The sequence below is a fragment of the Anolis carolinensis genome, chromosome 1 (genome assembly GCF_035594765.1).
Source record: "Anolis carolinensis isolate JA03-04 chromosome 1, rAnoCar3.1.pri, whole genome shotgun sequence".
Taxonomy (NCBI): domain Eukaryota; kingdom Metazoa; phylum Chordata; class Lepidosauria; order Squamata; family Dactyloidae; genus Anolis; species Anolis carolinensis.
In genome coordinates, this window is record NC_085841.1 from 304588169 (window position 1) to 304613379 (window position 25211).

General features: G+C 38.1%; 1 protein-coding gene across 1 annotated transcript in view; it reads left to right on the top strand.

Annotated features, from left to right (window-relative positions):
- fut8 (fucosyltransferase 8) overlaps positions 1 to 25211 on the top strand; it is a 108064-nt gene that overhangs the window by 29813 nt on the left and 53040 nt on the right. Inside the window, exons 2-4 of the mRNA XM_003214611.4 lie at positions 7387 to 7779; positions 17563 to 17678; positions 17790 to 17955. Coding sequence (XP_003214659.1) covers positions 7577 to 7779; positions 17563 to 17678; positions 17790 to 17955 — 485 coding nt within the window. The 5' untranslated portion in view covers positions 7387 to 7576. The remainder of the gene's footprint in view (positions 1 to 7386; positions 7780 to 17562; positions 17679 to 17789; positions 17956 to 25211) is intronic.

Consider the following 25211-nt stretch of genomic DNA (forward strand, 5'->3'; position numbering starts at 1 on the left):
CAGTTTGTTTCACTGTCTGTACCCCTGTTCAAAAGATTTTGCCTCACTTTCTGTCCCTGTGAGAATTGGATTTTAAAAAATCTGGCTTGTGGAAATCAAGATTGATGATAAAGCTTCAGTGCAGACACCTTTTCCCCATGATAACTCTTTCAGGTATGAATTTCCCTTCCAAGGGGTAAATCTCTCTCACTTCCTGTTGTCTCACCCCTGTTCTTAACTATGAGTCATTTGTAAGTCAAATGTTTGTAACTCGGGGATTGCCTGTGTTGCCCTTTTTCTAATAAAAAAAAGGTGAATCACACCTTCTGGAAGCTTCAGACAGTGGTAATTATCCTTTTAAATAGGCTATAACTCCAATACTTTTTGCTGTTGAACTCCCCCCCCCTCCCCAGAAGCTTATCAAAGTCAGAACTGGATTTCCAATCATTTTTAAGTTGTTGGGGTTTTTTGGGTGGTGGTGGTGGTATTTTTTACACTCTGTGCATCACCTGGAGAGTTCCAGTGGGAGAGAATTAGAAACTGGATTCCTTTAACATGCCTGTTTCTGGTTTGAAAGAAACTCCTTTTGAAGTTCAACATCCAGCAAGGAATACAGTATAAATAGAAGCAGAACGTGCAAATGAAACACTTAGAGATTATTTCTCTGCTGTAGTCTCAGAATCTCGGGAAGTTGATGCCCAGGGGAGGAGGCATTGCAGTTATCAGGCTTGCTGGCTAATATTCTTTCTCAGTTTAAATCAAGTCCATGTCTGTGTTGAAACATTCCCTAAGCAATTCCCATCAACTTCAACTAACATGGTCTAGTGGTGAAGATTAATCGGACTACTCCCGTGAATCCAAACTATTGGATTTGGGGGACATGATTTTAGGGATTCAAAGTACAACCTTAAATCTGATACAGTGCACTTCCCAAAATATTTCAATAAGATATAGAAGATCTATGGGGCAGCTGTATGGCTGACAAGCATCCCCCACCCCAAAATTCCTCCGTGTAAATGAACCACCTGAATGTTAGTGTAAAGGTTGGAAGGACCACCAGCATGTTGCTTTGTTGAAACAGATTAGAACAGTGGTTCTCAACCTGTGTGTTTCTAGGTATTTTGGCCAGAAAGCCCATACAGTTTACTAGCTGTTAGGATTTCTGGAAGTTGAAGGCCAAAACATCTGGGGACCCATAGGTTTAGAACCATTGGTTTAGAAGATGAGCTGTCACAGGAAGGATTGGGCCTGGTTTCTCTGAATGCTAGCAAATTATTCCAGGCAGATCTATTTGAGTTTTTAGAAAAGGCCTGTCAAACATTACAACTTTCTGAAATATGGCAGAAGTCTCTCCATCCTCCATGTTTGTTCTCTGGGTGTGTGAGAGAATTCTACTCTAAGCACGTCTAAATAATATATATTTTGTTTGCAAGAGGGAAACAGAGGTGTAATCTATTTGACCTCCTTTATTAAGAAGTTTCAGATTTTTGGAGCAGTCATTGAGATAGTCCTGTCTTGAATTTCTTTCAAAGGTGTCTTAGAAAGCAATGGGACAGAAAAAAGGGGCATCTTCCAAACATCTTAATGTTTCTTTCTCAAGCAGGATATTACAATCACTCAAGCCTGATGTTAAATTGTACAGGGCCTAAAGGATTAGAATCAGCATTTAGAGTTGCAACCCCCCCCCCCCCCCCAAATATATATATTGGCCAGTGAACTTGTGGTAACAAGGGAATATATCACTGGGTGCAGTCAATAGTCTGGTCTCAGCATGTAGATCAGCTTAAGTTCCTTAATACTTCTCACATTCACCCCTGCATAGAATGTGCTATAATAATCCTAACAGGTGCTTAAAAGGCATATTCTACTGCAACTAGAACTGGTATCTCTAGGATGGATACAGTTGAAACCCTAGTTTTAACTGTAAAAACATTTTTTCTGGCTGGCACTGAAACCAAGGTATACTGTTTCAGAGTTGAACTCAAGAGCACACCTAAGATATGAACCTGAGCCTTTAGGATAATTGTTCCTGATCTGCCTTTTGACTAACCAGTAGCACTTTTTCTTTATTGGGATTAATCTTCAATTTGTGTATCCTCATCCAGTTGATTATCTACATAAGGTAAAGGTAAAGGTAAAGGTTTTCCCCTGACGATAAGTCCAGTCGTGACCGACTGGGCGTTGGTGCTCATCTCGATTTCTAAGCCAAAGAGCCGGCGTTGTCTGTAGACACCTCCAAGGTCATGTGGCCGGCATGACTGCATGGAGCGCCGTTACCTTCCCGCCGGAGCGGTACCTATTGATCTCACATTTGCATGTTTTCGAACTGCTAGGTTGGCAGGAGCTGGGGCTAACAGCGGGCGCTCATTCCGCTCCCGGGATTGGAACCTGGGACCTTTTGGTCCGCAGGTTCAGCAGCTCAGCACTTTAACGCACTGTGCCACCAGGGGCCCCTCTACATAAGATACTGACTTTAAAAAGAGCACATATATGTTGAATATTTGCCAGGAATACTGACAATCAAGGTTATAAATTTGAAGAAGCTTTCCTAGTAGTTTAATTTGTATTTTAAAGAATTTGGGGGACATGATTTTAGGGATTCAAAGTATAACCTTAAATCTGATACAGTGCACTTCCCAAAACATTTCAATAAGATATAGAAGATCTATGGGGCAGCTGTATGGCTGATAAGATAAGCATCCCCCACCCCAAAATTCCTCCATGTAAATGAACCACCTGAATGTTAGTGTTGAGCTTGGTGATTGTGGATAGTGAAGGGGGATAAAAAACTAATGTGGCAAACCAACCAATGGAGGCTGCTTCATATGTTCGAATAAATTAGTGTGTGCTATTATTTAAATGATTACATCTTACTCTAGGATAGAATGGCACATGGGAGGCACCTAACTAAATATGTGGTATCGTAGTGGCCTCAAGTGGCCAACCAGAAATACTGCAAATTGAATATGATTAGAAGAAGATGGTATTGATGTGTGCTGTTGCCTTTTTCTGGGGGGTGGGTGGTGGTAGTGTTCTGCTGTGTCTAAAGTAAGGGCATTTTTGTCAGTTCTACTGAATGTTTTAAAAATGCATCATTTTAGCCATAATTTTAAATGGCTTGGTCATGCTGCTTAATCTTGCTGTCCAATCATCCAGAACTATGTAATACAGCTTATATAGGATGGTTTTTTAAATTACAGTTCCAGACTAAGAGTCATTTGAAGTTATTCATTGTTTCAAGTTTTAAAGCCACAAATAATTTTGCAATAGGATATAATGTGTTACATGGGTTTGAAAGAATCATAGATGTTTTCTTTTGAGAAAGGATATTGAATCTTTCTCATGATAATTGCATAATTGTACCTGTTAATGAGTTAGCAAATTTAGAAAGAGGTAAGAGCTTGAATGAAAAGCTTCTGACAGAAGCATGAAACTTATCAATACATGTTTGGATCCTTGAATTGTATGAAAGGCTTCACCTTGATGGCCATTTTAATTGCAGGAAATTTTATTTTAGCTGCTCAACAATTGAGCTAGTCTGATATGTTTTAAAATAATTGGTATGGCAGCTCACAGTTGTTCCTAAAACAAAAAGTAAGCACAGTTTTTTTCAGTTCAACATTATTATTGAACACAAAGCAAATGACAACACAATCTGGCTTTGCTACTTGGATGTGGAAATGTGTTGTACACTAGGAAACATTATTCTGATTATGTGAAGCAGCCATGCCAAATTCAGATTTTTGCATTCTACCTCTTGTGTATCATCACATGCCATTATGATCCAGAGGACCCTTTGTTCTTCAGGCATGACTTCCAATGAAGTTTAATGACTGTAGAATTAAGAAAGCATTGTTATGCAGGTGGAGTTATGCAACTGGATTCTTGGATTAAACACTTTAGTTCTAGAGGGCATATTTTGTGAATAGTGCCAAGACCAAAGGGAAAATTACAGTGACCTCTTATTCTGGTCTGTAATAATGTAGTTGGAAGCTGGTACTCTCTTTTTAATTGGACCTATGAAAGACAGTTTTTATTTGGCAGAGGAATGCCTAACGAAGCTTTAAAAAGGGAAAATCTGATTAGCTTTAACAGCAGTTGATATGACTCCTTATATCGACTTTAACTGTGTTAAGAAAACTTGTCAAAGGTATTACTGTAAAAAGAAAGAGTGGTTGATCCTTTGGCCCACATTTCAATTGCATAAACATAGTTCAGTTATTAGTAGTGTTAACATCCTACTTCCATATTAGAATTATCCTAATAAAAAGTAGCAATTATATTTAAAATTCTTTGGGAATTAGCCTAGTACTAAAGATTATCTGAACATTTTAGCTTGCTTTTTGACATTTATTTCTTCACAATATGCTCATGTTATTTGGAGGGAATGTGAATCATAGGGATAAATGTAGTACCTGAAAGAACCATTCAAGAGATACAGGAAAGTGTATATGAAATACATAGCACTGCTTAATGCTTCATTTTCTAGGCAAGAGTATTGAAGCATTTTCAAATCCTCAGCTGGTTATAATTTGATAGGTGCGTCATACTTACTCTGATTTAGTCTTCCATATTGTCATTATTCCTTGTTAGCAATGAAGTATAATAATTCTGTACTGTATAGAAACCATTTAATCTCTACAATAATGAGTGAACTTATCCTTCACAAAATAAGGTGAAAGATGACAGAATTATTAGGATCTCAGCATTGAAAGTGTTAGACTTCTGTGAATCATTCATCTTTATTTACAACATTTGCATGCTACTCCATAGCTTTATAGGTAAAAGGTAAATGTTTTCCCCTGACGTTAAGTCCAGTCATGTCTGACTCTGGGGGTTGGTGCTCATCTCCATTTCTAAGCCGAAGAGCCAGCGGTGTCTGTAGACACCTCCAAGGTCATGTGGCCGGCATGACTGCATGGAGCACCTTTACTTTCCCACCGGAGCGGTACCTATTGCTCTACTCACATTTGCATGTTTTCAAACTGCTTGGTTGGCAGAAGCTGGAGCTAACAGCGGGCTCCCGGGATTTGAACCTGTGACCTTTCGGTCTACAAGTTCAGCAGCTCAGTGCTTTAACACACTTCACCACCGGGGTTAATAACACAGACCTATATATTCCAGAACTATTTATAACACATACCAATTTTGAAGGTTTCCAGTGAGCAAACATAACTTATAAGAAAAAGTAGAGCATAAGTCAAACATAAGACCACAAGGATAACAAAATATGATAAAACTGATAGCATACCAAAATTAAACACATAGATTTTAAAATTGAGAAGTCTAGGCTCCACAAATGTCTTACGTAAAGATTAACAGTAAGCTCTTGACCAGCCATAGAAAATGATTCAGAAATTGTAACAAGTCAGCCTTTCTGGGAAAGAAGACTGTTCCATAATTAGGATGCTACTACTGAAAAGGCTCTTTCTCAGGTTGCCAGCCACTTCAGTTTGTTCTGCCAGGGCACATGGAATAGGTCAAAGGGTTTCAGGTTCCAAGCCATTTAGGGCTTTTTGAACATCAAAATGAGCATTTGGGCCGAAAATTGGGAGTGTAAGCTTCCAATTTTAAAATAGGTTGGATGTCAATAATGTAGATGGATGAATCACAACAGGTTCATAGTACTTCTGTCAATATGAGCAGCCACTGTAGAACAAGAATACCCCTTCAGTATTGGGGGGGGGGGGGGCATTTGTAGGAACACATGTCTTTTTAAAGCATGCTTATCTACAAAATGTTCTTAACTCTGCAACATATGAATTGGATTCTATGCGCTGGTGCTAAAGGACTCATTTCCCAAAACAGGGAGGATAAAATATTAAAAGTATTAATCATTTGTTGTCCAGTGATCCGAAGATTGCATTGTTTAAGCTGTAGATCAATATGCATTTTATAGAAGCAAAAGTCATGGAAGTGTACTTTTGGGAAATGGTTAGCTAATATCAATGTATGTACATAGCCCATGTTCATATCATATCCCCCCCCCCATTTTTTGTTGTTGCAATCATGCTTTAAAATACCAATTAGGGTAAAAAGTTACTGGTGGCTCAGTGCCATACATTGCAGTAATTCGCAAAAATGTATCATGTGCCCAGTCCTTGCTCTCCCTATTATTAGGGAAGTTACCAGAGCATGAGCTGCTGTGGCCAGAGAACCCACTGCCTTCCAGAACCGAGGAATATTCCCAAACTGCTTTTGCTTTGTAATAAGTTGTAAGACCTTTCTATCAGTGAAAAAAACAGAATCTACAAGTATGATTGTGTTTAGGCCCATGTCTTAATATTTGTATTTTCAAGACACACATTAAAGGCAGTAACACTTTAAGAGATGCAGATTAAGTTTGAAAAGGAGAAGAAAATAATAGTTTTCTACTGTTACTTATTACATTTAGATGTATGATGCATTTGAAGAAAAAATAGACTGCATAATGTTTTAGGTTGATTGAAGTATAAAGGGGTGTGAATGTTTTACATTTCCATAATTTGGGTTTTATTGTCACTTCTGTGTGCACTGGTAATGTAGACTCTTAAGTTAATTGTGAGTTGCTGTACTATTGTGATGTTGTGTGTTGCTGAAGCATTTCAATGTTTAACTATAGTAGAGCCCTGGTTAACCGAGCCCCAGTTAACCGAGTCTCTGTATTATACGAGGGGCCACTGGGGGTGCCCCTCCCCCTCCCTCTCTCAAGCGAAAGGAGCCCTCGCCCCTTGGAAGGAGTCCATGGGCTCCGCTGCCTAGCAGCGCTCGTGGGCTGCTTCTCAAGGGGTGAGGGCTCGGCCCAGGGAAGTAGGCCACGAGCGCTGCTACAGCAGCGATCGTGGGCTGCTTCCTCCTGCCTCTCCTCTCACGAGAAGGTTCTTCCTGCCTCTCCTCTTGCGAGAGGAGAGGAAGAGGCAGGGTGCTTCCCTCTCCCTCTCCTCTCGTGAGAAGGAGCTCCTTCTCGCGAGAGGAGAGGGAGAGGGAAGCACCCTGCCTCTTCCTCTCCTCTTGCAAGAGGAGAGGCAGGAAGAAGACGAGAGGGAGAGGCAGGAGGAAGCGGCCTGCAATCGTGGCCTGCTTCTCTGGGCCCAATGCCTGCCGAAGGGAGAAGTTTCCTCCCTTTGGCAGGCGCTTGGGCCTTTAGAGAAGCGCGAAGCATGTTGCTAATCAGCGGCACACCTTGCGCTTCTCTGGGTCCAAGCGCCTGCTGGAGGGAGAAGTTTCCTCCCTTCGCTAGGCGCCTGGTCCTACAGATCGTGTTATCCGATTAATCTGGATATCCGAGTGTCGGTCCGCCCGTTTAAATCAGATAACCGGGGTTCTACTGTATCTTGCAATTAAATACTAAACGATGTAAGTTGTAATTCAATACATTCTACTGTTTGTCAGTTACAGAATTTGACTTGACTTTGTTCTTTCCCACAGACGAAAGACCTCTGACACTAGAAGTTGGATTATTCATCTCAGATAAGTTCTTCTGTAGGACAAATGCTGTGAAAACACAATGTGGTGAATCAACAACACAGAAACCCTGGACCTTGTGAAACAAGAACGAGGAATTACAATGTTGGCTTTGTGAACTAAAACTGCTTAGTAGTGGGCAGAACATCTGAAAATGCGGCCATGGACTGGCTCCTGGCGTTGGATTATGCTCATTCTGTTTGCTTGGGGGACCTTGCTATTTTACATAGGTGGACACTTAGTACGAGACAATGAACATCCAGATCATTCTAGTCGTGAATTGTCAAAAATATTAGCAAAACTTGAACGGTTAAAACAGCAAAATGAAGATTTAAGACGAATGGCAGAGTCACTCAGGTAGACTTTTAAAAATGTTATTGTTATCATCATTGTGCTCCTTCAAGTAATCTGCAATTTTTTACAATCCTAAGGGTTTTTCTTGGCAAGATTATTACTCTTGTGAAGTTTCATTTCCTCTGTTTGAATATACAGGATAAAACTGAATTAATAATGAAATAATCCGTTGGTGAATAGTATGAACTGCATACATGTGGCTTGTATCCATTATGGAACAGACCTCCTTTTTCAGAGGCATGTATTTCATGTTGGAGATATAATGATATTTTCACTGTCTGATATGTCGGTAGTTTTAATGTTGAAGACTTGGAAACTGCTGACAAACATTTTAATATCAAACTCAATCTAAATTTATATACTGTATCTGTAATTGTTAGGTAAGACAGTATGTGATCTTTATTTTCTTATCAGCATAATTTAAAAATGTAGTGTTTGCTTCCTGAATGGAAGGAGAGCATGAAGAAATAATCAACTAATTTTCTTTTTGGCTACTTAAGTATCTGGATTACATAGTCTTCTTCTTATTGTATGTCTTCAATCATTTATTCCTCTCTAAAAAGTTAAATTGGATTTTAAGTGAAGACAGAAGCATAGCCAATCCTAATACCAAGGGACGAGGTAGAAATGCAAATGAGAGAGAAAAGAACAAGGTGAATTTAGTCATGGGCCAGAATGCTATTGAGGTTTTATGGTAGTGTAATTGAGAACTGAAGAGGTACCGAACTCTTCAGTATAACTTTAAATATGAGGTTTACTCTGTACTTCATTTTGTAGACATGCCCTTGGGATAGCTCTATTCTGGCTCAGTCCAGACTCTAATTATGCACATTCATAGAAATGTATACTCCACCACCTTTATATAGGATCCCAAAAGCTTTATACAGGATATCTCATGCTGATATGTGAAACGAGGGGAGTAGCTATGGATAACTTTCACTTTGCATTCCTAATTATCCCAACATATTAATAAATGGAATGGGCGTGATTAGATTTAAATAGTACCAGTTGGTAAAATTCTAATCAGGCTGTAGAGAGCTTGACGTGATCAATTCAGAATGGATTGCCAGAAAGAGGAAATGCTAAATTAGGCTATTTATTTGTAAATGTACAAATATCAAGGATTCTAAAAATATACATGACAGTAGTGGAGTGCAAAAGAACATAGATTATACTATCCTCCTATGCATGCAGTTGAGGCTGATGCAGCTTCACACAACTGTTGTTAAATTTTGTTGACTGACAGCCTTATAACCCTCTGGTCAAACTCTGGAACCTCTATATAGTTTTAGAGGTCAGGATTTAGTTTCAACAGCAGAATCCTAATCATGAAGTGGGGTATTTATACTCCTTTTTATTCTGGCCTGACTATTGTTACTAAGAGACTGGACGTTCTGATATTTCTCTGATGTTGGGGAAAATGCCCATTCAGCTGGGCTTCTTCCACATGATATAGAATCAAGTCAGCAGGATTAGTTGAATGTGAAATATAGTAAATGCTACCTTTGATGATCAGGAAAGTTATTCATTACTTCAAACATGCATAGATGAAAATGTGGCTGTGTTAGTGATTCAGTGTATCAGATATGGGTGTCCAAGGAGAGTAAAGGGTATTACCATAGTTGCTTTTAGTTAACCTTGCCCCCCAGATTCCTTGTTTTCAGGAAATAGTCTCAAGTTAATAAGTTTTATTCTGTGCTGTAAAAATTAAAAATTACCTATGAAAATATAATCTATAATATATGAATGTTACAAGATAATTCTTCTATTTATTTTGCGATTCCCAATTTCCTGGTGTGCTTATAAGAAAATGCAGTGAGTAAAGATTATGAAGATGACTATATAATGCAACCCTGCTATAGAGCTGGAAGCTCTATAGAGCTGCTATAGAGCTGAAAATAGTGTTTTGTTGAACTTTTTGCCAATGCAGGAGCAGCAGGAGCAGTGTAGCTTATTAAAAGGAAGTTAGTTTTAAAATTATTTGATTTGTGTACCATCCTTCTAAGGGAAGCTGCAAACCAACTTTAGTTTTTAAAAATATATTATAAGTAGTATGCTGCCCTGAGATTTGTGATATAGGCATAAAGTTTTGAGGAATGAACAATGGGGTTTTGTATAGTCTTTTAATTATTTTAACAGTTTTAATGGTTTTATGTGATTTTAACTGATTTGTTTTAACAATTCTAGATTTTATTCTGTTTTAATATTTATATGTTGTAGGTTTTAAACTGCATTGTTTCTAATGTTGTGAGTTTTGGGTCTAGATTAAGAGAGGAAAGTGGAGGAATAATAGTAGTAGTAGTAATAATAGCAGCAGCACCAGCATAGAATCATAGAATCGTAGAGTTGGAAGAGACCTCATGGGCCAACCCCCTGCAAGAAGCAGGAAAATCTTTACTTGAGATTTTCTTTTCGTGACCAAGCTCTTAATTCAAAACATTCTTATCTCAAAGTAAATTTTCCCATTTAAGTGCATTTTGGCCTCCCACTCCCAATTTTTTTGTTAGAAGATTTTAAATAAGAAAATGTACTTTATAAATAACAAATAATGTTTATGCACATACACATGGAACAATAAAAATGAAAGATCAACTTTAAAATGGTAGGTTGTGGCAAAGAAGCACAAAGCACATAGTAAAGAGACAGAAGCATTATTTGCTTCATACTGTACTCATTCCAGCCGCCCTCCCTCTCTTGCTCTCTCTCCCTTTCTCTCTTCATGAAGCCAAACATGCCAGGAATAAAAGCTACACAAACTCAATTAACCCAAAGTTCCTCAAATCGAACAAGAGCAAAGTGGACAGTAATCTCCCAAAGCAGCAATCTCCCAAAGCGGACAAGGGCACGAGTCACGGAGGCTGCTCCCTTGAAGCTCTAAAGTGCTGAGCTCTCGTGCTAGCACACCCTCTGACGCTAGCTCTTAACTCAAAATGCTGCTTTTATGTAAAAGTGAAACCTAAGTAAGAGGTTTCACTGTACAGGATAGAGTGCAAATATTTTGATAATAATAAATAACAATACATTGGATATAATTAAAAGCCTCCTCCCCATTAGAAAAACTGCATTAACACAGTTCTCCATTACAGATAAACTTCAAGGACCATTCAGCTAAATGTTAGCCATGTGTGGAGATGGCTAGGGAAAGGGCTTGTGTGTGTACTTTCCTTTGTCTTCTCACTTTACCCCCCCCCCCCCCCCCAAATGTGCTTGTTTGAATGCCTGAAGTGAATAGGGCTATGTCATAAACTTCAGGAAATGCTTCGTTTTATCCGTGCCACAGCCTGTTGTGTTTTCCAGGAAAGCTAAATTTGAAGATTTTCAATGTAGGTTTGTTATTAAATTGAGGCAGTGGCCAGTGACAAAATTCAGTGGTTAAATGTGAGATTGGGTGGCTAAACACTGATGTGATGACCCCGTTGCAGCTGCTAATTTGTTTTGGTACATGGGAGAATATCACCCCCTACATTCTGCACATCACAATGTGCAAACCTCACTTTGGACAGTATATGTTTCAATATAAAATAAAATTCCAATATCCCAAAGATACAATCACTTCTATATTTGTAAGAAATGCCTGAATAAGAGTGCTTCTGTGATTCTTGTCCCTACACTTTTTAAGACACCTCCATGGCATGATGAGGCACTGAAATAGGATTTTGTGGACACAGCTACATTTTATTTCAGTTACTAATACTGTATTTTAAATTTGTGTGCTTTGATTTCCTTCAGGTGACTAAAGGCAACTAACAAGTAGTAACTTCATATTTAAGCAACAACAAAATGAAACAGTAAAAAAAGTTTTACCTGCATATGCTAACAATGCACGTATTTACTCAGGTATAATGTGCCATCTAATATAATGCACACTTCTACTTTGAAAGTGCATATTACAAAAGAATTGCCCTCAAATGTAATGTTCCCAACAGCACAGGCACAGCACATCAGGTAGGCAGGCAGCATGAATGATGTTGCACTTCAGCAGGGTTTTACCTTGCTCACAGCACCCCCCAAGAAACCAAGTTTGAAAGTCAAAGCAGTTTATTAAGAAAACATATATAAAAAAGGGCAAAATACTTCGGCGTGAACAAAGGGTAAAATCCAAAAGTTAATATAGAAGGCAAAAGTCACAAGCAAAAAGTCAGTTCAAACTGATCACGGGAAACAATCCAAAGGCAGAATAAATCCAAAACAGGGCTTAAAACTGGAATATGAATCTTTATAACATGAACATGAATCCCAAAATATTCCATGGAACAAGATACCAGAGTATGAACTTGAATCTTGGCTTGAACGAAGAACGAGGCTAGAAGACTTCACAGGGAAAGCAATGTTGCTAGATCTAAAATCTCCCCATAGCTTCCTTTGCTTTAAGGACTACAAAACATGGACATATTCTTTTGACCTTGAGGGGCCTGTTTTCGTCTATCTCTCTCTCTTACAAAGTCTGTCTGATTTTCGGCACCTGAATCCTTCCCTTCTCAGAGCCAATCTTTACTGTGTATCCAAGTCAACTTCTCCCCCAGATGATCTAATGTTATCAGAGCTGCTGGATTCCAAAACATCTGTAGTTTCAGATGGAAACACAACCTGTTGCTCATACACCCCCTCGTTTTCTCCCGTCTCAGCTGTATTTGTCTCCAGTGTTTTTCCAAGCTCTGAACTGCATCTGAGCTGTCAAACTCTGCACATGATCCCAGAGACCCTGAAACCCCAAGCCCCTCAGCTCCATCAGGTTGAATCACAATAAATGAAGCCATTTGGAAAGCCACAGTCTTCTGTTAGGCTAAGGCTGCACACAATACCCAATTGGCCTCATTCACAATGCCTTCAATTTTGATTTGGGGGGATTATGAATCAGGCCAATGGGAAATTGTAAAGGATTGACCTGGGGGGGAGCGACCCCAAGGGCTGCCCAGGAGGTAGAATTTGCAGCTAAGTGGCAGGAATGATTGGGCCATCATCTGGGCACTCCTCATCCTTATCCGGGTGCCATTGAGACCTGAGGCTACCACCACCACCACCACCGGGAACAGCCTCTTTGTGCACTATCCCCCTCCACCCCCCCTCGGTCCAGCTTCTTCCAGGCCTTTTGGTGCAGCTTTGTCTATGTGCACCACTCTAGCATGTCATCGAATCTAATGGGCACCTCTATTTCAGCAATGTAATTTAGCAAAAAAAAAAAAAAAGGTTAGGATTAGACTTGAGTAGATATGGTAATTTGTCAGTAACTGAAAATGGTAATGCAAATATGCTTCAAACATGTACAGAAAAATTATAATTACTGTCTTTTAGAAACCAGGTACACGTTTACTGGTATGAATGCCACTTTTTACACATCTGCATTTCATGGTCTTGGAACTATGAATCTGAAAAGTAGATACACATTCTCTAATACACATGTGTTTTGATACCAGATTTGATTTTGATATTAGATCAGAGAGCTCATAACTGATAAATTGACAGAACAGTCATATTGATAAGTATGTACCGTATATACTTGAAGATCAGCTGAGTTTTTCAGCCCTTTTTATGAGTTGAAAAAACCTCCCCTGGCTTATAATCGGGTCAAGGTCAAGGCCGGCAAAGGAGCCTGTAAGCTATTGCTTGCAATATGTGATCTATTTCTCTGTTCTCCCTTATCAGTGTGTTTTCTTTTGCAAAGCCTCCCTCGCTCTTAATCAAGGGAATGTTTTGAAAAAAGAAAGATGCCCTTGCAAGTCAGGAAGAAAAAAATATATTCATTAATCTTATGAGAGCATTTTCCCCTGAAATATTTGTTAAACTTTCCTACAGATATATAGGCATTAACCCCGTGCAAGCTTTTGCAATCTCTATATACCTTTATATTTGTATCTATCTATATACATTAATTTTATATATGAATTTTCCCCTCATATGTTTGCAGGTCTTTGCAAATCCTTTCTACATATGGATCCATGTACCTGTGTATCTGTAGCCATACATATACATTATTTTTATATATGAATTTTCCCCTCATATGTTTGCAGGTCTTTGCAAATCCTTTCTACATATAGATCCATGTACCTGTGTCTTACTTACTTACTTAGGCAATCCCTCGTAGTTTGAGGATGATGGTCCTCCATCTATGGGGTCTTGGGGGTGGGTCCGTAGATGGCTGTAGAGACCTATTCTTGATCTGCATGTTCTCCCGCAGTGAGGACATCGGTTTCCAGGTGGAAAGCAGTCTCGGTCAGGGTTGGCTTGACGGGCCTTCCTCTTGGCATGTTTCTCCCTTAAGCCCTCCATTAGTGCCTCTTTGAACTCCGCAGCACTGCTGGTCACAGCTGACCTCCAATTAGAGCACTCAAGGGCCAGGGCTTCCCAGTTCTCAGTGTCTATGCCACAGTTTTTAAGGTTGGCTTTAAGCCCATCTTTAAATCTCTTTTCCTGCTCACCAACATAACGTTTCCCGTTCTTGAGTTCGGAATAGAGCAACTGCTTTGGGAGATGGTGATTGAGACGGACAACGTGGCCAGTCCAGCGGAGTTGATGGCGTAGGAGCATCGTTTCAATGCTGGTGGTCTTTGCTTCTTCCAGCACACTGGCATTTGTCCGCCTGTCTTCCCAAGAGATTTGCAGGATTTTTCTGAGGCAGCACTGATGGAAATGTTCCAGGAGTTGAGTGTGACGTCTGTAGACTGTCCACGTTTCGCAGGTGTAGAGCAGGGTTGGGAGGACAATGGCTTTATAAACAAGTGCCTTGGTATCTCTATGGATATCCCGATCATCAAACACTCTCTGCTTCATTCTGAAAAATGCTGCACTCACAGAGCTCAGGCGGTGTTGTATTTCAGTGTCGATGTTGACTTTTGTGGAGAGGTGGCTGCCAAGGTAGCAGAAATGGTCAACATTTTCTAGTGTTACACTATTAAGCTGTATTCCTGGCATTGCAGAGGGATTGGCTGGTGCCTGTTGGAAGAGCACTTTGGTTTTCTCGATGTTCAGTGAGAGGCCGAGCTTCTCGTATGCTTCTGCGAAGGTGTTTAGAGTGGCTTGTAGGTCTTCTTCTGAATGCGCACAGACTATGTTGTCGTCAGTGTACCTGTGTATCTGTAGCCATACATATAATGTATATGTATTTTTATATATGAATTTATCCTCATATGTTTGCAAGTTTCTGCAAATTCTATATAGATATAATTATCTATATAAAGAGAGATGTCTGGATAGATATGAATATATTCTTACCTACCTATATAGGGCTTGCAAATATTATAGGGGGGAAATGAACACGTAAATATATATAGACATGTCTCTCTCTCTCTCTCTCTCTCTCTCTCTCTCTATATATATATATATATATATATATATATGGTTTTCAAATGTTGTAGGGGAAATGCACACATACATAGAGAGAGAGGGGGGATTTGCAAATGTTTCAGGGGGAGATACATATGTGAAATTAGTATATATAATTATAGATCTATATCTAGCTCTGCATTGTTTATATAAGCATTGGATGTTTGCCTGTTACTATGTTGGAAGCCGGCCTGAGTCCCCATGGGGAGATAGGGTGGGATCCAAATGAACGTTTTTTTAATTATTCAAAAACATTTAACCTACTGATGCCTGGATTGATGACATTTTATTGGTATCTATTTTTATTTTGAAATTTACCCGTAGCTGCTGCATTTCCCACCCTTGGCTTACACTCGAGTCAATAAGTTATCCCAGTTTTTTGTGGTAAAATTAGGTGCCTCGGCTTATATTTGGGTCGGCTTATACTCGAGTATATACGATAATTCACAATAGTAGAATATAGCATCTCAAACGTTCCATCATATTTATATACAACAATTGTATGTTTCCCATTATGGAAGACTTAATCGGTTCAATGAATACTTGAATTGGTTATCAGGGTATCCTTTTGCACTTGCTGCAAAGACAAAGTCACTATATGTGAGAGTATTATGGGATATGGTTAGAGTGTCTGCCTAGTTTAGAGGGTGAGCTTTTGCTCATTATAAAACATCACTGCTTCCAAACACCACAGGTTCCCTGGGGCAATTTGCAAACTGCAGGAATTTTGTACTTGATAGTTGGCATGTAGATGGACAATTTGTGTTACACTTAAAGTGCCGGTTTGAGTCCCTTTCTGGGGAGATAAAGCTGGGGTATAAATAAATAACTAAATAAATAAATAAAGTGTCTCAATCAAAAATTAGGTATTGGGCCTTCTGTGATGATGGTTGGAAAGCAAAATTAACCCAGAGCAACAACCCCTTTCTAACATGAACAGTGTTTCACATTATACCCCCCAGGCACAGAGATAATTTGTTGTTGTTGTTGTTGTTGTTGTTGTTGTTGTTGTTGCTGTCGTTATCGTTATTATTACTCTAATTACATTAAAGCAAATATGTTTTCATATCCCAACCATTTGATCCTGCAAGATTCTTTTCTAGATGATTGGTATATTTTCTTGAATACAACTTATGTCTAACCAATCTAACATCAATCTTTGACTATTTGTGGAGTTGCAAATTAAAATACAAAACTTTGATGTTAGGCTCTAACAACATTACTCATCTGGCTAACCACCAATGTCTATACAAAATGATAAAAGACCACATTCTCATGATCCTTGTCTTATGATTTTATCATCAGAAGATTTGTACACAACCACCTTCATTTTGCAAACTCCAATTCTACGTATAGTATTGTTTGGAATACTATGTTTGGAAACTGCTTTGGGTCCCTCACCAGGGGTGAGAAAAGCGGTATATAAGTGAAGTAAATAAATTTTAAATAGCACTTTTACTTTAGCTTTACACTTTATTAATGAAAAATAATGTACACAACCTTCATTTTAGTGCTAAAAAATAGACACCCTAAAATCAAATATAAATATCTAAAATCCTTAATACTTCTGTTGCCAAACATTTTGGATAAGGGATAAGAGAACTGTACTAGCTATTCTAAAAACAAATAAGTCAGCCACGTTGGGCTTCAGTTAAGACTTAGTCTCTTTGCATGTGTAGTTTTGTAGATCTTTTCTGAATTAAAGCAGTTTATTGTGGCTGACACAAACAGCATATATAAAGGTAATAAAACAGTGATGTTATAAGATTTCAAATAGGTCTCCAAAACTTATAACACAAAGAGATATAGAGTGCAGCAACAACATATTGTTGAGAAATGTAACTCAATAAAGAAACATTACTATTTTTGTGAATTATTTTTTTATATCGTTACATGTAAGACAGTGAGAAATTATAAGGCCATGAATAGCAGTCATAGGAATAGTAGCTTTCTGTTTTTGGAAAAATTAGGAACCATATACTTCCTGCTGCTTGCATTATTCATCTATCCTTTTGAGGAGATACAGTACTGCTTTCCCTTGCACACCAGTTTTTGGTGGAACTTTTTGGAAGGGAACAGTGTTTGCCCAGTGCATGGTGTTCCTCATGCATATATAATCAGAGATTACAACAGTTTCGTCTCATGCTAGTTTCTTATGCTTGCATGTCAAGATGTAGACTTCAGTTCATAGCTGTTTCTGTCTTGTTCTTGCTACATTAGATTTCATTCTTAAATATTTATGCTTTCAGAGGAAATTGGGCATAAAATACTATACAACTTTCAGGGACAAAAGTTCTTGTGTCTATGATGATATGTTATTGTATTGTAATGTATTGCTATAGTATTTATTATTATTTTATTGATCTTGGCACAATCTGGATATTGGCTTTCCCAACTCTTAGAAATCAGAACTACGACTACTGTATATGCAAGCTTACTTGTTGTACTCTTTTGGTTTTGTAATAGGATACCAGAAGGTCCTGTTGATCAGGGTCCTGCTGTAGGAAGAGTACATGCTTTAGAAGAACAGCTAATAAAGGCCAAAGAACAGATGGAAAATTATAAGCAACAAACAGGAGATGGTTTGTATATGATTTTTCTTCTTCTATCTTAGAATGGAACACAAATGTGTGTCTTTTGTAATGAGATAAATGTCAACAGTCCTTTCTGTCCTTTCCCCTCCATTTTGTTAGTGGGCTTAGGAAAAGAACATGAAATATTGAGAAGGCGGATTGAAAATGGAGCCAAGGAACTTTGGTTTTTTCTCCAGAGTGAACTGAAGAAATTAAAAAGTCTGGAAGGAAGTGAACTCCAAAGGCACACTGATGAACTTCTATCTGACTTGGGTGATCATGAAAGGTACTAACAACTATTATAGCTGAATGTTTGTTGTACTAAAGCTTGTAAACCGTATGAAAGTGATGATAACAACATGCTTAATTTTGCTTTTGATGTAGTCTTTGGGTAATAAATGAAATATTGAATTAGTTTATTTTACTATCAAAATATAAATACATAGTTATGAGATATGCCTACCTCCCTCTGTTCTGCTGTAGAATGTATGACACTTTTGCTTGTATATATTTTTTTATAAATGTAAAATAGTAAGGTGCATGTAGAAATCTGTTTTCTTCTGTAAATCTCATTCAGTCTCACACCAAGGGTTTCAGAGGTAACATGTGTACAGTGCAGTAACACTGTCTCATATTTTGTTCATAATCAAAAAAGTTTGGTCATTGAAGTGCTGCACGTAAAAGACATAATGGCTTCATCTATACATATAAAAGTGCATTTTTGTTTCATGATAGTGTTCCCCACTGAATATGAGTAAATGAACCCAAATAATTTAAGATGTTGTTTTCACTTTTCAGCAGTCTCTTCATTTCCTGGATTCTATTGTGCAAATGGCTTTGTAGAGACATATTCATTAAAGCACAGCAGATAATATTGGCCTTAATGTGACATTTCATAACTTTCAACCACCTTTAAAATGAAACAAAAGGCAATTTGAAACAGCTTGAAAGCACCTAATTTGGCATTATTGAGTGTTTTTTTTCAGCAATTTATTTTTCCTGGCAGATGGTTGGTAAGTACTATTGGGGCCCCAAAGGTCACACGTTTTCTACTCCAGCTTCCCCACTGCTGGAGAGATCTGCATTATGATCAAAGATTTACCAAGCAATTGCAAACTATTATTTCTGTCTGTTTCTTAATTTTACAAGGTATGATGTGCTCCATTAAGATCATTTACCCTGAGGGAGGTGAATGTCCCCCAGGGGACATTCAGATGGTTATTGTTGATATTGTTGGAGTTAAAGCCAAACAGTAAAAAGCTCGGGTTGAATATTTTCAGATTCAAATTTTCACTAATCTGTCATTTTAGAAAAATTAACTGTTTTTAAAATTAATTTTATAGTTTTCTCTAAGATAATAAAACGGAGACCTCATCTTCAGAGTCCATTTTGTATTTCTGAAATGGTAGATTGTTAAAGTATCTCCTAAATATTACACAATTATTTTTAATTATTTTATGCTAATAATTTTTAAATGATCACCAAATATATTTGAGGTACATTATCAAAATATTTTAAAATAGAATTTTTGGTTGCTAATGCGATTTTTGACTTGTTAAAGCTTGCTCAAATGAAAATTGCTTCTAAGATGGAAATCACTCCCCTCCACCATTGCCTTTGAAAATGTACTCCAGAAAGTCCTCCAGTCATCTAGAGTAGATTTTAAAGGTGTACAGATTGCTGGACGAGGGAAAGATAAACTGTTTCTCCTGTTTTCATTATTGTAAATGCCTTCCATCCACCAGAACAGTTCCAATCTGTGCAATGATTTGATAAAAACACAACTCCCCTGGAAGAAATAATTCAAAAACCTTTTGATAGTGTTCTTTTTTTCTTGCAGATTTCTTCTGTTTGGAAAATTCACATTAATACAATGTTTGGTTTTGCAAATCAAGGTGTAGAACTAAATAGAACTGAATTGTGAAACAGAGATTAAGGCTGCAGTCAACTACATTTAAGAAAGACTGAATATAATGAAACATATTGTTCATGTGCTAAGTAATTGTTTTATCAGAGTTTGAAGCTACAGTTTCATATGACATTCTGACTAATCAGTGACTTGTCTCATTTAATCTGAACTATTATTTATAATTTTTGCCTCTTATACTGCAAAACCCCACATACCGGTTTTTACTTGAGTGTAATTTGTCATTGAATCTAATGCGCACCACAATTTTCAAAACCCTGAAACCAAAAAAAGTATTTGCTGGAGAATGTAATACGCAGTAGAAAAAGTGCATTCTTTGTAATTTGGCCAAAATATCCCAGGATTGCAAAGCATTGAGTCATGGTAATTAAATTAGAGCTGACGTCACTCAAATAGAATCTTCAGGTGCAGCTCCAGTTTCATGGATAAGCTAGATATTTATGTTGGCACTAAATCTTTTTTTTTTCCAAATTTGGGGCCAATCAGCAATCTTTGTCTTTAAAAATGCTGCTTATTGGTTGGTTATTTATTAAATTTAGAGTGAACAAATGTTAAAGATTGTAGTGGCTACCACTCTTTTTTCTCTTTCTTCAAATCCTAAGCAATATCTTCATCAACATGACAGGCCGTATTTCACTGCCAATAATTTAGGAAATTCTTAGGGTAAGTTTATTATTGCTACTGTATTTTCCCCAAAATAAGACAGTGTCTTATATTAATTTTTGCTCTGAAAGACACACTAGGTCTTATTTTCAGGGGATGTCTTATTTTGCTCCCTCCTTCTCCACCGAGGAATCACGCTGAGGCTGTTAGGAATTGTGGGGCCCAAATTGGTCCATGCCTGTTTTAGCTGCTAGGCCTTCCTCCGGCCGTGCCCATTTTTACCTCAGAGTAGGGCCTTGGCCTCAGCACTGGAAAGAAACCATGCGAAGGGCCCCAAAGGCACGCACATCCCTGGCGAGGCCTAGGCCGGCGCTGCTGGCAGTGGTGCCCACTTCCTGAGGTGAGCGAGAGGGCATGCCCTTGCCTCCTCCACCTTTGCGTGGTTTCTTTCCGATGTTGAGGCCAAGGCCCTACTCTGAGGTAAAATGGGCATGACCGGAGGGAGACCTAGCAGCTAAAACAGTCATGGACCAACTTGGGTCCTCCAGGTGTTTTGGACTTCTACTCCCACAATTCCTAACAGCCTCAGCTCGCCTTCCTTGGTGGCGGCGGCTCCCTTCTCCTAGGTCTTACTTTCAGGGGATGCCTTACATTTGGCAAGTCAAAAAAAACTCCACTAGGTCTTATTTTCAGGGGATGTCTTATTTTCGGGGAAACACAGTAAAAAGTGACTAATATATTCCTAAGGTCTGTGCAGGGATTGAAGCTTGGCATTTTAAAATTGTGAATTAGCATATGTATAACTATTACAATAATGTTTTTCCCCCCAGGAATGAAAGTTCTCTCTTAATTCTAAGGAATTAGTTCCTTAGAGAGTTGTCAGATTTATTTTTGTGTTTCTTTCTGATCTTTGATAGTGTTCATTTCCCCTTCATTCTAAAGGGGATGGCAGAAGGCTTGTTGTATTATTTTGTACAGATAATTCTGATTAGATTTTTACATCTTGGAACATGTCAGAAATACAAGTCATACATATACTTTGAGTCACAAACTCCTGGACTCACTTGGTTTTTTCTTGTGTCATTACTTGAATTTTTCCTGGTTTTCCTTTGAAGGTGCTCATGGATGATACTGATAGCAACTGTATTTGGAATTGCACTTTTAAATGTTCACGAAATAATGGAAATTATAGAGTATAGGAGAAGGGAATGTGTTTCTCTCCAGATATTGATAGATTCCAACTCGGTGGTCCACACTCTGGTTACATCCCATTTGGACTACTGCAACGCCCTCTACGTGGGGTTGCCTTTGAAGACGGCCCGGTAGCTTCAATTAGTACAACGTGCAGCAGCCAGATTAATAAATCAGGCGACTTACAGGGAGCGTACCACCCCCTTGTTAAACCAGCTCCACTGGCTGCCGATATGCTACCAAGCCCAATTCAAAGTGCTGGTTTTGACCTATAAAGCCCTAAACGGTTCCAGCGCAATCTACTTGTCCGAACGTATCTCCTCCTATGAGCCAGCAAGATCTCTGAGATCATCTGGAGAGGCCCTGCTCTCAGTCCCACCTGCCTCGGAGGTGCGGCTGGTGGGAACGAGGGACAGGGCCTTCTCGGTGGTGGCTCCCCGGCTGTGGAACACCCTCCCAAGAGAGATGCGTCAAATCCCAACTCTGTTGAGCTTCAGAAAAGCCCTAAAAACATGGCTGTATGCCCGGGCTTTTAATCAATAAATGGCGAAGATGACATGGACTGAACTATGGACAAAGCATGAGGATGAATGGATCTGATTTTATGTTTGAAACATATATTTTAATTTACAATGTATTTTAATAGTTTTAAATGTTTTATGTGCTGTTTTTTATTGATTTGTATGGGCATCTAATGGTTGCCACTGTTGTAAGCCGCCCTGAGTCCCTTCGGGTGAGAAGGGCGGGATATAAATGTGATAAATAAATAAATAAATAAATAAATAACTCCTGTCTATCTCAGCCCTCTTGGTAAGGGACCAGATGAAAAGAGTTGCAGCCACAGGGCCACAAGGATCTATGAAACTACCTGGGAATGCCCCAAGGACTCTCGGTTTACCAGCATCCATGGGGATTGGTAAATGCTGGATAAATTTAGTTTCTGGCCTACCTAATACTGTACCATACCATACCATATATTCTGTATTGACTTGATCTTAATATTGCTCCATGCAGTCATACCAGCCACATGACCTTGGAGCAACGCAGGCTTTTTGGCTTAGAAATGGAGATGAGCACCAACCCTACAGAGTTGGACACGACTAGACTTAAAGCCAGGGTAAAATCTTTACCTTTACCTAATGTTGAAATACTGTAATGAAAAGCAAATAAAGACAAACACAAACTTAATGTAACACAGTTTTACTGTATTATAAATACAACTTTGTGATTACAGTATTATTATTTCAATTTTTGACTGGTTGCTTTGAGTTCTAGTAGCTTGAGTTCCGGTTAACCAAGAGTCTACTGTACTAATGCACTTTCTCTCTAGCTTGTTATGTTTATAAAATCTGTAGCTGTGCTCATGGATACTGAATGAATATACAGTAGAGTCTCACTTATCCAACATAAACGGGCCGGCAGAATGTTGGATAAGTGAATATGTTGGATAATAAGGAGGCATTAAGGAAAAGCCTATTAAACATCAAATTAGGTTATGATTTTACAAATTAAGCACCAAAACATCATGTTATACAACAAATTTGACAGAAAAAGTAGTTCAATACGCAGTAATGTTACGTAGTAATTACTGTATTTACGAATTTAGCACCAAAATATCATGATGTATTGAAAACATTGACTACAAAAATGCATTGGATAATCCAGAACGTTGGATAAGCAAGTGTTGGTTAAGTGAGATTCTACTGTACATGTCTTTATATATAATTATGGATACATTGTCTATAAAACTTCAGGTAAAGGAAACTATATAGACTTCTCGCTGTCCTAAACTAAATTAATTACTTTATATGTACCAAGCTAAGGAGGGTGGCTTCTCTAGGAGTATATTTCATCATAGTATGAAGATTTCTGAAGCTATAAAAGCCAAAAGAGTCTTATGACACTGAAGTTGATTTATTTTTTTGCCAACCTTGGCTCTAACTAGATTAATTTGTTTGCCAGAATGTTCAATAACTGTATATTTCCTTATTTGACAACTGGAACATATTAAATTTGCCTCATATCTAGACCTGGCATCAAAGTTAATAACATGTGAATTATTTATATCCCTGTTCATTTCTGTAAAACTGATATCTTAGGTACCATTGGCAAAATAATATTTTACAAGCTGTTTTGTGGATGTTATTGGCTTCAGAAGCAGGTTAAATTTCTTGGCTGATGGAAATTCTTGCTACTAATATTGATAACCATAATATTAAATATAGAATCCAAGTGATTTTATGGAAAGGATAAAATTATTTATTTCATTTCAGTGTAAATTAAAAATATATAGAATTGGAACTTTAACTGTGATACAAATATTTAGATATTAATATAATTGTCCTATATTTTGCAAATGAAAGGTGCAATCCATCACCCCATGGACTCAACTAGACATGGGACACAGTGAAGTCAGCTGCCTTTTTACTCAGAATATTTGTCTATTTATCCAGGTATTGTTTTGACAGCAGTTGTCCAGAGTGTCATGCAGAAATCATTATTATCACTTGCTGCTTGACCATTTAAACCAGTGGTTCCCATCCTGTGGACTGCAGCCCACTGGTGAGCCCGAGACCTAAAATAAGGTCCACAGCTCTAGATTATTAAATATGGTTTTCTGTGGGTGAGCAGATGGTGATTATTGATTGGCATATTTCTGTATCAGAAACTAGAGCTGATGTGGTCTATCCAATACAGTTTTCTGAATCAGCCCCCCCCTCCCCAAATAATCAAACCAAATCTAAAGTTGACCAAAAACTGATTCGTAACCCTTTTGGTACTAATGTTGGAGAGTGGTCCCTGGTCAAAAAAAGGTTGGGAACTACAGATTTAAACTGAAACTACTAGGGACTGAACATGACAGCTATAATTCTTTTCCTGCATCATGGTAATGGAGGAAGGATATCAAACAGTGTTCTCTTGAGCCAACTTCCTGCCTCTCTTACCAAGATCCATTGAGGTGCACCTACTCATGGAATTTCTTCTATCAATAAAATAGTGAGAGAGCTCCCCTGTCTATAGCACCTTCCCTGTGTACTCAAAAAATCTTCTGCAGCAGGCTGGGAAATCCCCTACAGAGATTTCCAAACTTCACCAAGGTGATGTTAGGAAACAGAAGAAAAGTATGTCCCTCATGCAGTGCCAGAATGGCATCAGGAGATATAGCTAATGGCTACACCCCATGGACATGAATAATACCTGAAGATCACAGCAGATAAATGTACTGTCTTTCACTTGCTAAGAAAACCGTTCTTTATTCAATAATGAAAGAGGGTCAATTTTTCATCATAGTTTTATATAAGCTCTGTTATTTTCCCAAAGTGCATGTCTAAACTGATTTAATTAAATGATAGGCAAATAAGAAGAACAAACATCAAATTAAACTAAATAAACTAAAAAGACAGATGTGCTAACTCTTCAATTCCACAAACTGATGATTAAGACCCATAATCCAAAAAATGAATATTTTTGGTAATTAAGTTTTACTTTCATAATAATCACATTTAAAGTCACTTCACATGTCCTTCTTAACCCGTGTTTTCTTGCTGGATGAACAACTGGCAAATGCATATTTTTACGATTGTTAATAAAGAAGGGATCATCACATTTTCTACCATCATTTTCATTTTGATTTTTTTTGTAAACTATAGCTTATAAAATAGCTAATTATTAATAATACATTAGACTCTCAGTCAAACGGAACTTAAGCAACTGGAACTCTCAAGCAACCAGCCAGAAAATTGAAGAAATGTATACTTTACATAAAAATGTTTTTATAATACTGTAAAACTGTGTTATGTTAAGTTTGTATTTATTTGCTT